The sequence below is a fragment of the Olea europaea genome, chromosome 10 (assembly GCF_002742605.1).
Source record: "Olea europaea var. sylvestris chromosome 10, O_europaea_v1, whole genome shotgun sequence".
Classification (NCBI taxonomy): Eukaryota; Viridiplantae; Streptophyta; class Magnoliopsida; order Lamiales; family Oleaceae; genus Olea; species Olea europaea.
This window is the reverse complement of record NC_036246.1, coordinates 24,504,446-24,518,781: the sequence shown is the minus strand read 5'-3', so window position 1 is coordinate 24,518,781 and position 14,336 is coordinate 24,504,446. Positions and strand designations below refer to the sequence as shown.

The 14,336-nt window shown below is 34.8% G+C and overlaps 2 protein-coding genes across 2 annotated transcripts; one reads left to right on the top strand and one right to left on the bottom strand.

Moving 5' to 3' along the window:
* Positions 1-3,227: 3,227 nt before the first annotated feature.
* On the top strand, positions 3,228-8,340 carry LOC111401592. The gene is made up of 3 exons (XM_023029402.1): positions 3,228-3,622; positions 5,771-6,017; positions 6,492-8,340. Exons 1-3 carry the CDS (start codon positions 3,609-3,611, stop codon positions 8,184-8,186), a joined length of 1,956 nt encoding a protein of 651 aa, XP_022885170.1. The 5' UTR covers positions 3,228-3,608; the 3' UTR covers positions 8,187-8,340.
* A 561-nt stretch (positions 8,341-8,901) lies between these two features.
* LOC111401591 (flavin-containing monooxygenase FMO GS-OX-like 9) lies at positions 8,902-13,016 on the bottom strand. The gene is made up of 7 exons (XM_023029400.1): positions 12,419-13,016; positions 12,203-12,273; positions 11,394-11,552; positions 11,227-11,309; positions 10,432-10,567; positions 10,068-10,241; positions 8,902-9,480 (listed from the first exon to the last, which is right to left on the bottom strand). Exons 1-7 carry the CDS (start codon positions 12,966-12,968, stop codon positions 9,283-9,285), a joined length of 1,371 nt encoding a protein of 456 aa, XP_022885168.1. The 5' UTR covers positions 12,969-13,016; the 3' UTR covers positions 8,902-9,282.
* Between the last annotated feature and the right edge of the window lie 1,320 nt (positions 13,017-14,336).

Here is a 14,336-nt window from a genome sequence, read left to right as displayed (position 1 = left end):
CATATTTTTTAAATTGTTCAATTATAATCTTAGAGAAGACAGAACTTCATTAATTATAAAAAAGGAAGTATTCAACTTTAAAATATTCTTCAATTGATTGATTTGCCTAATCACTACTACTTTTGTCAAATTACTTATTTATTCAAATTATATGTTTTTATTAGAATGCATCTTTGACAACCATTTTACTTGACCTTGTTGTCAGTTTATCCATGACAATAGCAAATTTAATGTCTCTATAATTTTCAAGAAATGAAACAATTCCTTGTAAGAGGTCAATAGCACCATCAATATCCATATTTTCGATTTAAAGAATTTTACTCAAAAATATTGATTGCATACAACAACCTGAACCAGGTTACCATACTAAACAAGAACTCAAAATTTTGTAGTTCATATGTTGTTAAGGACTCGATTTTACTCTTTATTTAAGGATTTTCATTAATTTTTGTCAGTCTAGTAAAACATTTCTTATTTTAAAAAAATAAATCGAATACTATCTATGTAATGAACAAGTCGAGTAGAACTAAGAAATCACTGCAACATGAGTTTGAGAAGTCCCAAGCTACTTGTCCCCTTTTGTTATATTTGAAATAGACCTAATTTAAAAATGAAATTTCCACAATGAAGAAACGCTATTGGGCTTTATTTGTAAATTGAATGGAATGGACCTAATTTATCAAAGTTTTAATTAAAAAGTAATAGTGAACCTAATTTACCAAAAAGGAAAAAAAGAATGAAATAGGCTAAAATGTGAAGCCCCCTCTAATATTGACCTGAGATGCGAGTCTCACTCACCTCTATACAAAACTGGCCATGCAGTCAAGAAGGAAGCTTGAAATTCGAGCTCAGTAAAGATTAAAATGTAATAATATCTCCTTCAGATAATCTCTTCTTCAAAGGCCATTTGCTTCACCAATGAGTCTTCAAGCATTTTGTAGAATTCTTCAGAAAATAACTCAAATTCCCTACGACTTTAGTAAAATTAGACACAAAATTTCGAGTTCTTTTGAAGCTCAAGAAATCAAAATCTGAGAAAAATGAGGCTAATGGGCAACTAGAATTAGCCACGAAAGATTTTATTGCATTGGTTTAATTTTTGTTGGGAGATAGGGGTGGTGGTGATGGTGGTTTGTGGTGGTGGCGATGGGGGTGGACTAAGTAGTGTCAGCAATTGTCAGCGATTGAAAAAGGTGATTGTGATTTTGAATTTGGTTGGATGTTGGGCATAGATAGAGTGGCATGGGGAGGGGTTTCGAGTAGATTTCTTATTTCTTTTCTTTTTTTCATTATTTTATGTTAAATTTATATAGTTACCATTTTATCCTTCTTATATTTGGATAAAATTAATTTTTTTTTTATATTCATTTGGACCTCTATTTCTAATTTCTCAAATGTTTGGAGTTTTGATTGGCACAAATTGAAGGTTTGAGTAAAATTTGCAAAAGGAGAGGGGTAATGGACCGTTGCTACAATTTTCCCAAGAAGAAATCCAAAACATTAATTTGTAGATAAAAACTCAAAAGGGAAAAATTCATAAGGAAGAGTTTAAGTATTACACATTTCAAAATCAGGAAAACAAGTTTCAAATTCAAAAATCAAATTTTTATTAAAATCTAATTATGATTTTATTAATTAAACATATTTAGATCACAGATTTATACAATTTGACCACAAATTAATGATTTAATTAGTCACTTATTATTTTTTTTTTTATCACAAATCATAAATTTTATGTCACATTATTTTACAGTCACAATTCAAAAATTTTATAAGTCATAATTTGTTCATCGATTACAAATAAAAACATTTATAAGTCATGATTTATCCATTGGTTGCAAATCACAAATATTACAAGTCACAACTTATTATACAATCACAAATTATAGGTCGCAGATTAAAAATATTTTAGGTCTCACATTATTGGTCACACTTACGACCACCATCTCACCACTACTTCTGACAGCAACGCCACAACCACCGTCGTAGCCAAAGCCACCACCACCATCGCACCACCCATCACCAACAAACCGAACACCACAACATCACCACCAAGAATCGCCACCATTAGATCAAAACAACTACCAACAAAAACCATGACAACCACCATCATTAGATCCCCACCACCACCGCCGTCGCGAGAAACCACACGATCGTCGCCACCAAACACACCAGCAATACCCAACCCACAACCACACCAACGCTACCCACGTCACCACTACCAACACAAGCACCTTCACCATCGCCAGAAACCACCATGACCGCCACAACCAAATACACCAACAATACCCACCGCCAGAAACCACTATGACCACAATAACCATAACCAGAAATCACCACCAAATACACCCATAAATATACCACCACACAACCTTGTGCATCACCCACGAAAAAATTCCCCGAACCAGTTGTCGCTGCTACCATTACATCACCACCACCAACTTATTAGATCTGCGGCAGATTACAGTCCACAATCGACGTTACTGCAAGTCGTGCAACATCACTGTCGCTGTAAGCCGTGGCAGCGATGCCCCACTAGTTTAAAAACAGATCTAAGAAATAAGAAGGAATGTGCATGAGGTGGTTTTGGCGTTAAACGAGAGGAAGACAATTGTTTCGGCACCTATTGCAGCAATAGCAGCGTCGCTGCTATTGTTCTATGGTACCAGATCTGTGTCTGGCTATAGGCGGTGCGTCTGAGATTGACACCGTCAATGATGGTGCAATGCTGATGTTGCAAACGCAATTGGATGCGTGGAGGAAGACATGGGTATTGTGGCAGCTCCACGTCTAGTAATAGCAATGCGTCTGAGATGGTCATGGCCGACGACGTTGATCTTACAAACGCCACTGGAGTTGTAGAGGGAGAGTGGGGTCTAGTACCTTGGATAATATACTAGGATTCAGGATTTTAGTTCATAAAAATATTGATTAAAATAAAATTCCTAATTTTTGAATTTTGAAACTTCCAATTTGATTTTAGAATGTTGAATTTTTAAAATAGAGCATTGTATAATTTTCACAATCGAAAAATACTAGGGCCCATGTATTGGCAAAAGAGAAAAGTCATTTGTACATTAGTGTACATACTCTTTGACATTATTCAAGTTGGCAAGATATGATTGATGAAAAATTTGTTTGTTTCTTTAAATTGTTTAATGGTGTGGTATTAGATGACATAATGTAAAATATGGTATGAATATAGCATGATTGTTAACAAAATCGCATGTCTCTTCCTATCTAAGTTATTCTCTCTCACCTTTTCTCACTGTAAAGTGTGGCCACAGCAGACCCAAATGCCTTCAATTCTTTCTCAACACAACTTTGCTTGTTGACAAATTTAAGACTCCTTTCATGGCCTTTTTCCTTTTTCTTTTCCTTTTCCAAAACACTCACAGATATGATTCTTCTTTCTTAGATTGCCCGCTTTATCAATGTCCAAGCCACTTTCTTGAGTTGCTTTTTGCTGGTTTCTCTGAATTTTTCTTTTGGGTTTTTTATGGTATTTGTGTTTTCAACTCTTGTTTCTTGTACATCAATGTAATGAGTTGGGGTGGTGAGTAGGTTTTGTACTGGGTAGTTGAAGCAGAAGATTTTGCGTAAGGTTTATGCTCTGCCCCAGGTAAAATTCTCAAAATTTCTTCACTTTTGGAGATAAATCATTTCTGGGTTTTGATTTATTGTTCTCCATTTTATTATCGGAAATGTTCCCCTTTCTCTCTGTGTATTAGTTTATCAGAGCTTTTCTTTCTTTTTTCTTTCTTTTTTTCCTTGATTTTTTTTCCTTTTGGTGAAGACTTGAGAACTTGAGATGGGTTGTTAAGCTAATGCTTTCAATGATTTGATTCGTGCATTATGATGAAAATTTTTATTTTGATCATAATTAATTTCACATTTTTTCGTTTATTTTCTTGAATTTTTCAGAATAGTGTTTGTCATCTCTTTCCCCTCCTATTTGAATCTGATTTTGAATGAGGATTCTTGCTTAAGCCAAGAAAAGGAATATTACAGTGATTGTTTTCCCCTTCATTTTATTAATTTTTTTACTTATCCTGCAAATTTGTCAGATTGGCCAGCACAAATTGTGTGGGTACGATACAGTTTTTATATCACAAAGATAATACTCTGTAGAATTTTGATCCATCTGAAGTTTTTGAGTAGTTTTTTTTGTCTATTATTTCCCCTAAATTTTCGTATATATACCATTACTTGAGGATTTTTGTTGAATTGAGTTCACTTCGGGTTCTTATTTCTTGGGAATTGGGACGCATTGTTTATCTTGGCAAAAGATTTCTACATTTTCATTGCTCATTTTTTTTATTTTTATCCAAAACAGAAGTTTAATATTCTCCTGGCTAAATATGCCCTACTCCAAGTTCTTCCGATTGAGCTATGTGTTTGTTAGTGTTTGATATTTTTGTCTTTCCTTATGCTCTTCAAAATTTTCTCCGTTATTCCTCTTTTCGTTCTTGGACTGTGTGATGATAGATAATCATAAGATTCATCTGCTTATAGATTACTTGATGATGTGCGCCTCTATGTGTACTGCTATAATTATATTTGGTATTTCATTAATTTCATTTCATTTCAATTCAGAGTTGAGTTGCATTAATCTTCTTAATATCATTTTCGTTATTGTTTCTAACTCTTGAATTATTGTTGTAATGACCCGGGTCTCTGTACCCAAGCCATTAGCTTACATACTGTCCGCTCTGGGTGGGTTTTGCGCCCACTTACCCCTCACGGCCTTCTGTCGCGTCACCCAGGATTCGAACTCATAACCTTTCTTTTAAGTAAGATTTAAGTTGAATCCTGATACCGAGGGTGTGAGGCTGAGGGTTGCTTTTTATTACATTATGTCGCGTCGAGTCAAAGGTTCAGAATTGTACGAGATACCATAAGGGCCCAATATCTCAATAGCACCTTTGTCTAAAGCTTCGAGATATCAGAAGTGAGAATGCTGACATGAGTAACGAGAAATCCTGTGAAAAACACGATTGCCTGCCAGTGGAAGGTGTTCCAAACCTTTATGCATGCACCTCTGTACAAGATCCGGCCAGGATGATTGGGAAAAGCCGGTTTGGGCTGATTTCTCAAATTATGATATTATTGATCGATTTGGGCGTATATGTCCAATCCCACCTCCTGGTTGTCATCGCTTAATCACTTCCTTTTCCACTAAGTTGGTATCAGGATTCAACTTAAGTCTTACTTAAGTGAAATGTTATGAGTTCGAATTTTGGGGAATGTGACAGAAAGTCGTGAAGGGTAATTGAGCGCAAGGCCCACCCAAAACGGACAGTACGTAAACTAACGACTTGGGTATAGAGACCCGGGTCGTTACAATCGCGAACCTCAAATTCACTCTATTTTAATCGTGGACGTATAAAGGAGAGGGAAAATGAGAATGAAAAAATTCATCTCTCCTCAAGACAATAATTTATGCAAAGACTATGGTCAATGAAAATATCTCTTATAGATAGTTTTAATGCATTGACATGAATGGATCAATGTTCACTGGTTATATGTCTTAGATTTCTTACAGTGTAGATCTTCTTGTCGTGTTCACAGACATGAAAGATACACTGAATTTAACAAAGATTGGATTTTTCTCAGCAGGTGCAAATTTCAATGTCGTCTAAATGCCAAGTCTATTTTTACTTTTAATGGAAAGCTTCACAAAATAGTTGGCTAAGTGAATGAGTGAATTAATTGAATCTCTGAGTGCATGATCAAGCATAAATACTCAAACTTCAATCCTTTGTTTCAGGTCACTTGAAAGAGGTCAACCAAAGATGCAGTGTACGAGTTACGTCCCTGTATATTACTGTGTGAGGAATCTTAATGCAGGTACCAATGACTTCTCTTGGCCCATATTTAATGGCGATACATCTCACAAAAGTGGGAGAAGCTACAATGTTTCATTGCCACCTTCTGGCGTCAACCAATATCTAGGGTATGACAAGGAGGTAATGAGACAGAGAATGCTTGAGCATGAAGCCACATTTAGACTTCAGGTATGCACCATTTGAGGTTTCCAGATTGATATTTTTAATGGTTATTAGTACAATCACATTATTGTGTAAAAATTCTTCCTTTCATTTTTTCCTTTATTTTCTTTGCAGAGTTGTAATGCATGTTATATTCTTGACTTGATTTTCAAAGCAATACATATTAAGGGGTTGTTTGACAAAGCTTTTAATTAATGTTTTAGCAGATTTTGATACAAGTTAATGAATTATGTGGTTGAAAAATTGATTAAGAAAAAAAAGTTGTGGGTTCCATGAAATGTGTGAATAAAATTAATATTTAACTTTGACTTCAACTTGTTAGCAACTATTTAAGCTATCCCAAACAAGCTCTAAACTTCTCATGACTGCTATTGAATTTTTTAAACTCGTTCATTTTATTTTTATTTTTTTACCTAGGGACTCAGATTTCATTTACAATACAAATCAAAATAGAACGTTTGAATGAGTATTCTCTCTCAGGTCCAGGAATTACATCGTCTATACAAAAGACAAAAGGAGTTGATGGGCGAAATACGGGATAGAGAATTCTCCACGCAACAGGTACTACTGCAGACATCAGAATCATATCCATATTTGTGTCAGGTACAATCTGACACTACTCATGGGGTCTCACATACGCCCAGCTGGCTATTTGGAAATTCTTCAGATAGTAAGTTGTATTCACTCACTGAGGACAGCTTTCGAGAACCCCCTCATTTTGTTGCAGAAAAGAGTGTAAAAGGAGGAGCTGGACCTTCCCTAACAAAAAACTGTTCTACCGAACTGGAAATTCTGTCATCCCAAAGTAGAAGATATCGAAAGAAAATTTTTGATCTTGAACTTCCAGCTGACATGTACGATGATGATAAAGAAAGGGAGCAGTTTGAAGAGGGAAATATTAATGAAGCACCTGACATTCTGTATAGTACTCTCAAGAAATTTTCAGACATTGAACTTGAAAGTGACTCAAAACTTGACTCTGTTAAGCCTGCATATTCGTCTAGTTCCAATTTAAATTGCACTAAAATTAGTTGTTTGATTGACTTAAATGAACCTGTACAGCTTGAATCACTTAGTTCAAGTTCTGGTCCTTTTGTAACTGATTATGGCCACAAGGAGACTGTGCACCGCAATCATCAGGATGTGAATTGTGACAAGGGCTCAAGTGGTATAAATTATTCAGGGCTTATTGATCTAAATTCTACGCCTCTCAGTTTATTAGAGATGACAATTACCCTGGAAAATACCGGGAATATGGAAGAGGAAACAAAATTTGAAAATTCCGATGGAAGAGCAAAATCAAATGCTGGGATTGCTGATAAATTCTCGACATCTAACACTGACATGGACTTAAACAGTGGTGTAACTGGGGATGAGCCTTCACTAGCAGTGCCAAATCGAGATGGTGGAAATGATGTTGAGATTGACTTGGAGTGTTCTTCACAGAGAGAAAAACCTGAGAACGGTAATCTTGAGACACCTTCCTTTCTGCCCGACCGAGATGGAGAACCACTCGGGGAACCTGATAGGATTGCTGCAGAGATTTTGATTATGATTTTATCATCTGAAGTTCAACTGCATTTGAAGTCTGCAAGTAGTGAACCACTAGACAACTCCAACGGCTGTCTGTATTGGTTTGCTGGGATTGTTTCTTCCATGGGAGGTGAAGTGCTGCATGAGGTTGAGAAACACCAGAAAGGTGCTACTTACTATGATCAAACTGATGTTTCACATGATGAGATTGATGATTTCGAGCCAATGGCATTTAAGCTGCAACATGGACATGATAATTATTTTTGTCAAGACATCTGGAAAGAGAAAGAAACAGTTGATACTACATTGTCCAGTCGACCAAGCAGGGGAAGAGCACGGGGAACAAGGCAGTGCAAGGACTTTCAAGTAGAAGAGGACCTTCAAATGGATGAAGGATTTCTCAAAACAGGTTCCCGGAGGAGAAATGCAGTTATGAAGACTTCTGCGAAACAAAGGAAATATTCCAATTTACGGCCTTCTAATCGTGTGAAGAAATCAGTGAGCTCTATTTTGAAACAGCCTGATACTTGCAGTAAACAGGGCTTTTTGGAGAACTTGACAGGGTGGGGGAAGATGAAGAAACGGCAAGGAGGTCGAGCTAGAAAAATTCAATCAAATGTAGTTGGCTTCATGGGGGAATGAAGGAAGTTAGACTTTTGTTTCATTACAGGAAATCTTATTATACTCTTAGTAGAATGTTTTTTAGGGACTGGTCTGTGATGACATTTTGATCATGGATATTTTTGTACATAAGCAATTTACTTAAATTATGAAACTGGTTGAGGATTGAGATACATATTTTTGTTATGATAATTGCCCAGTTTGAACCTGAAAATTAAAAACTGAAAATTAGGAATGAGAAGATGGCAGTATTAACATCTTCTTGGTTGGTTGTGGATTATACATTGTATGTGTTGATTAATTTTACCTCATGTAAATACCATGGAATAAGGTTTGATCTGTTTCACAAATGTTATAACAGAGTAGAATTTCATTATGTCATGAAAGCAAGTTTCTGTTGATCATAGATCCAAATGCATTTGTAATTTTCAGCTGCACCAACGATTCTCAAAGAATTTTTGGCAAATGGGTGAATCGATTCATTGCAACGTGACATCCAGTTGGGATGCATTTGCATCGAACAATTTCTTTCATGTTTCTTGGGCTACTTATTTGTTAATTCACCTATCGTCCATGTTCTCTTGAAACGAAATTTACTTTTATATTAAGGTCGCACTACCAAAGAGCCTTACTCGTCAGCAACAATTCTCTTTGCAAATCGATATTAAGAGCGAACTCTATCCAATTTGATTGTCTCTGATTTCGTCACAACTTCATAAAAAATACTTCTATTAGCTGGTCCACAAATCCGACATTGCCAAAAAAGCAAAGTGTCATCTGTTTGATCATTATTCTTGAAAGAACATCTAATATTTCAGTCACAGACTGATTGAATTACATCTCCTTTGACTCAATATTTAGAGGATTTTCTTGATTTTTTTTGCAATTAATAATAATGTATATAATAAATATGGAATTTGTGATCAAAATTAAAAAAAAATTCAGCCTTCGCAGGTGATTTCTTTAACTCCCTACTGAGCAAGATTCATAAAACTATGCGAAGGCTAACGAAATACTTCCAAAAAAGTTCATAGGAAGAAGAACAATTTTCAACGCCGTCACGAAGTAGTGATGAGTTAAACTATTCGCATCGGCCTGGAAGTCGGTATGGGTGCCTTCACAGGGTGAAAGCCTCGTTCCCAAGCTGAGTGAAGTGAGGGCTTTTATGTGCCTCTTGAAGCATCTCTTCGTCTTCATATGAATCACGATAAGTTTCCAAGTTGACATCAGAACTTCTTAGGGCTGATAGACAGAGTTCTTTCCTCCATTCTTCTAAATGTGGAAAACCAATATAATCTGCATATTTATCACAATACTGCAAGGAAAATGGAGTCAAATTCATAAAACAATAAGATTAATGATTTTCTTCAGCACAGCCCTCGGGTGCAAAACATATTCATTTTTCTTATCAAAGACCTAATAGTTTCATTATTTTCATAAATAGGTGACAACATGACTTGAACTTAAGATATCTACGCATAGAATACCGTGTCGAATTGCACAACTTAAAACTACTTGAGAGATGATACATTTATTTATTTAAATTTAGTCTTCAACTGACGATATATTCGTTTAGTTTGTTAAGCAATTGTTTGATAAAGAGACATTTTAAGTCAACCCTTTTGTTTATTACATACCTTGGCTAAAGAGTGTCGAGTCTGGCTGCTAACGTATCAAGTGCGAGAGTATGACAAAAAGCAAAATTTAGCATGCAAAGATTGAATATTTTCATGTAGAAAATAATTTATCTCTATGAGAATGGTGCATTTGGAAGGGTAAACTACAAAAGATGGGGATATCATAACATGTAATTCTGTATAAGATATTGTACTCACGAAATAATGAACGCTAACTCAAAATAAATTATCAAAATAGTTAGAGATATAAGTATATATAATTTACCTCAAAATCTGCAAGATCGTGAGTATTGTGCTTTGGAATTCCAGCAACATCCCTTGAGTGATAAAATTCCTCAATAGACTGCATCATTTCATCCCATGATGGCAATGTTCTTTTCCCAGACAATAGTTGAGATATCCATTTTGCTTGGCACTCAAAGAAAGGAAATCCTATAAGCTACACCAAATTACAAACCAAAAATTACTAAAACCTTCGCCTACAAAAAACTCGACTGATAAACAATTCATGAACTAGTTGTATACATATTAGTCCGAATTTATGGCTCGTGTTACACGTACAACTTTTTCGAGTTTGTTTTACTCATAATTTAAAATATTTAAGACAATGTAAGAAATACAAACTTTACCTTTCTTGGGATGCCAATGAAGGAGAGAGAAGGAGCTAGTGATGGAGGAAACGTGTGTTCATAAAGGGGTCCCACCCTATCATCATCAACTACTACAATTCCTTTGGTGTCAAGAAATGGAAATGAATATGAGTACCTGCGTTTACCCACTTGTATTTGTTAATTGTTTGTCTCGTTTCTTTATAAATAATCATTAGTAATTCTATAAGTTGCTTTGGACTTCATTAAAATGAGATTTTGAGAAAAAATAATGTTTTGGAGAATGTGTAATTAAAAAATAAAGAAATATTTTAGATTTACGAGTATCATTATTTTATAAGAGAATGTATTGGTGAAAATATATTTTGAAAAAATGCAACCCGAAAATGACAATAATGTTGAAGTAAAAGTTCTAACCGATTTTGAGGTGGTTTCTATAGGGCCACCCTTAACCAAACATGGCCCCTTTTTTTTTCTTGTTTCCTTTTTTTCCCCCTTGCATGCTACGCTAATTTAAGTGACCCAGGACGACCCACTAGATGTCACAGGGTGGACCGTGCTCTTGACAGGACGATCGCGTCGTAAATTTAACAACTCTAGAAAGAGGTCAAGTTGTGTCATTATAAACTCTAATCAAGTCATTTTATCTGATACTATTAGGCCTCTGATTCAATTAATTAGTATAATTCACCCCCAAATTGTGTAATTTCGTTAAAATATCAGTTTTTTGTTTTGTTTTCCTTTATAAATATTAATATATCTTCTGTAGCTTTTCTTTTCCATTGAATAATAAACTTTATGGTAATAGCATTTTACCCTGTGCAGTATATAATGGTGTCTGCAATCAGCCATGAGCCATCTATGAACAAAACCCTTCCATCTTCATGCAATGAATCAATCTGCATTATACATGATATTTTCACATTGTATTTTTCAATTATTTTGGAAAAAAAAAAAAAAAACTGATATTTATTTTGACATACCTGGGGATGAAGGTGTAAGTTATCATATTTAGAGATTACTTTTGATAGGCCCTCTGAAATATCAAGAGATTTGGCACTTAGGTGAATTTCTTTTGCCACATCTACAAGCTCCATTGATATGTCCTGCCCACTTAATGAACTTCCAATAACCACTACTACCTGTAAAATGAGATTTTTTAAATATTAATTGGAAATAATTTGAGATTTATATTTAATAAAAAGGTTGAACCCCAACCTTAAGGGCCCCCACCGACCCTGCCCTGAGCCATCGTGGAGGAGGTAAATCGCAGAATGTGCCTCCCACGAGCCAGGGTGGAGAGCACATGGATAGGCCAAGGCTGTTAACCCATATGGTAACTCCCGCTTGCAACAAAGTCAATTCCACCTTGCGAGGAATCGAACTCTGCACACTGCCGCGCTGAGCCCTATCCGCCCTCCCCTTTGCCACTAGAAGATATTTAATAATATACTAGGTTACTTGGTCCCTGATTTATTGTGTACTACTATTTAATTAGAATATAACTTGCCTTAACAGGAAGATCAATATTATATATGACACAAGCATGCACCATGAAATGAACTTGTCAAGGTTATGATTATGTTACAAAGTGACACGAAGCGTAGTTAAAAATTTATATTTATGAGCGAGGCGGATAGTACAATACGGACAATAACAAGAAACAAAACAAAAACAAAAACAAAATTAAAAAAAAATAGTTCATTGTATTGTTTAAACGTTATCTTGAGTACTGCATACTAAAGAGACTCGTATATTTACGTAAAATCTTATTCAAAGAAAATTGTTTCACCTCATTTTTGAATGGTTCTGGGACCCTGTAAATGTGGCTATGTATTTGCTTCCTTCTCCATGCATCCATTCCTAAGAAGACAAAACTGCGTGTTTTGATAAGAAAGTATCTCATATAATTTCTTGAAAATAACTTCTTATGCTAAAAATTCACTTAAAAGATACTTTTCATAAAACTATGGTTTCAAGAAAAGTAACTTTTAAGTATATTGTATACCTTTAATTTTAGGCAACCTAGGCTTAGAGTAGTGGCCGGTGGCCACAACCACTGCGTCATAAACTTCCTCCACCGCCTTCTCCGCCATTTTCTCTTTACTTTTCACAATCCATTTCAAATCCTTACCGAAATTAGGAAAACTCAACATCTCCACATTCTCAACCCTAGTATTAAACCTTATCATTTCTCTTAATCCAAAACATTCAGAAAAATCTTTTAAGTACAAAAGAAGCTCCTTATGGCCGGGGAATCTTCTCGTATCCCTCCCCTTTTTCATTCCAAATGGAAAATCAGTGAACCCCATAATTTCCCTTGGTGAAACCAATCTCAATGATGCATATATACTACTATGTACCTTCAAGAAATTATCCCTTCCTAAAAGCTCCTCATCCTCTATTTTAGGGTCATATAGCCATTGCCCTCCAACATCATGGTTTTGCTCAAACACCACCACCTTGTGGCCTTCCTTCCTCAGCTCCCGGGCCGCCACGAGCCCTGACGGACCGCTACCAATCACGCATACATTTTTTGACATAGTTATCGAAGGCATCAATGGCACACAAGGACAATGAAGTAATATGATACAAGGTATGGGATATATATGAGGGTGCATGAGAAGGCATTTATACTTGAAATGTTTGGTACAAGGACAATTAGGTATTATGCTAAATAGCGTTTGGTTGCTCGCTAAGAGACTCCACGTGACAAAATCATTATCATTTTTGTTAGGATATGTCTCCATTGAGTTGAGGTTCTATTTAATTAATGTTGTGTTGAAACTTGAAAGACACTTTTAATAAAAAAAATAGATTTTCAATTACGTTGATATATACCGTTGAGGATAACGTTCTATATTATAAAATTAACTTATTACGAAAATTAGCATATATTTTAATTCATGAGAAGTGTAACGCGTAAATCTATGAATGTGGGGTGAAATTTTGACCTATGTATGTTCTAGTACTATATTAAATTCATTTCATCTAAAAATTTAAATTACAAAAATAGTATTAAAACCATTCCCTCTAAAAATATGAATTACACAAACATTTTTTAACTAATGTTTTATTTTATTTTATTTATTTATTTATTTATTTTTTTGTCTTCGAAAACATTTCATCACAAACAGTGCCAAGGCCAAAATGATTACGTTGTGAAACTTTCATTTTAAACTGATATGGTAGCCCTACTTATGGGACTCTATTAAAGTATGTTCGTGATTTTAGGGCCAGTAACGTGCATGGGTGCGACCCACCTACACAAATGTTTTCAATGGGTTAACTATGTCAATGGTTATTGAATTTTTGAATAACTACGTCAACGATCATTAAATTTTTAATAATTATGTCAAAGATCATTAAAGATATTTTCTTATGGTAAAAGTCACTCATATTTCTAATTGAAATAATGTTACATAACAATATTGATATTGTATTATCAATCTAGTTGGCATGTAAGTGATAAAACGTCTCATTTTACTATTTTTATGTGAATAATCGATTAATGACACTTACGTAACATTACTCTTCAACTACTACACTAATGATAACACGATGAAACAAAATCAATACCAAATTCAAAATTTAAGAAGATTACATTCATTGTTTGGTCAAGTAAAACTAAGAAAAAATCTACATTATTTAAGGTAATTTTTATTTTAATGTCCAAATAAGTAACTTTGCCCAATAAACGTATTATCTATAACCTTTATTTACATGTTAACGGTTTTACAAACATGCCGATCGAGCTATCAGCAATGCGTACAAACTTAATAAAAATAATTTTCATTGTTAAGGTCCTGATTGAGGCTCATATTTTCCTCATTAAAATGAAAAATATAACCGTTATCCATCACATCAAACTATCATATTTGACTTTTTATCTTTTGTGTGGAGCTCATAATGACTATATTTTTCAT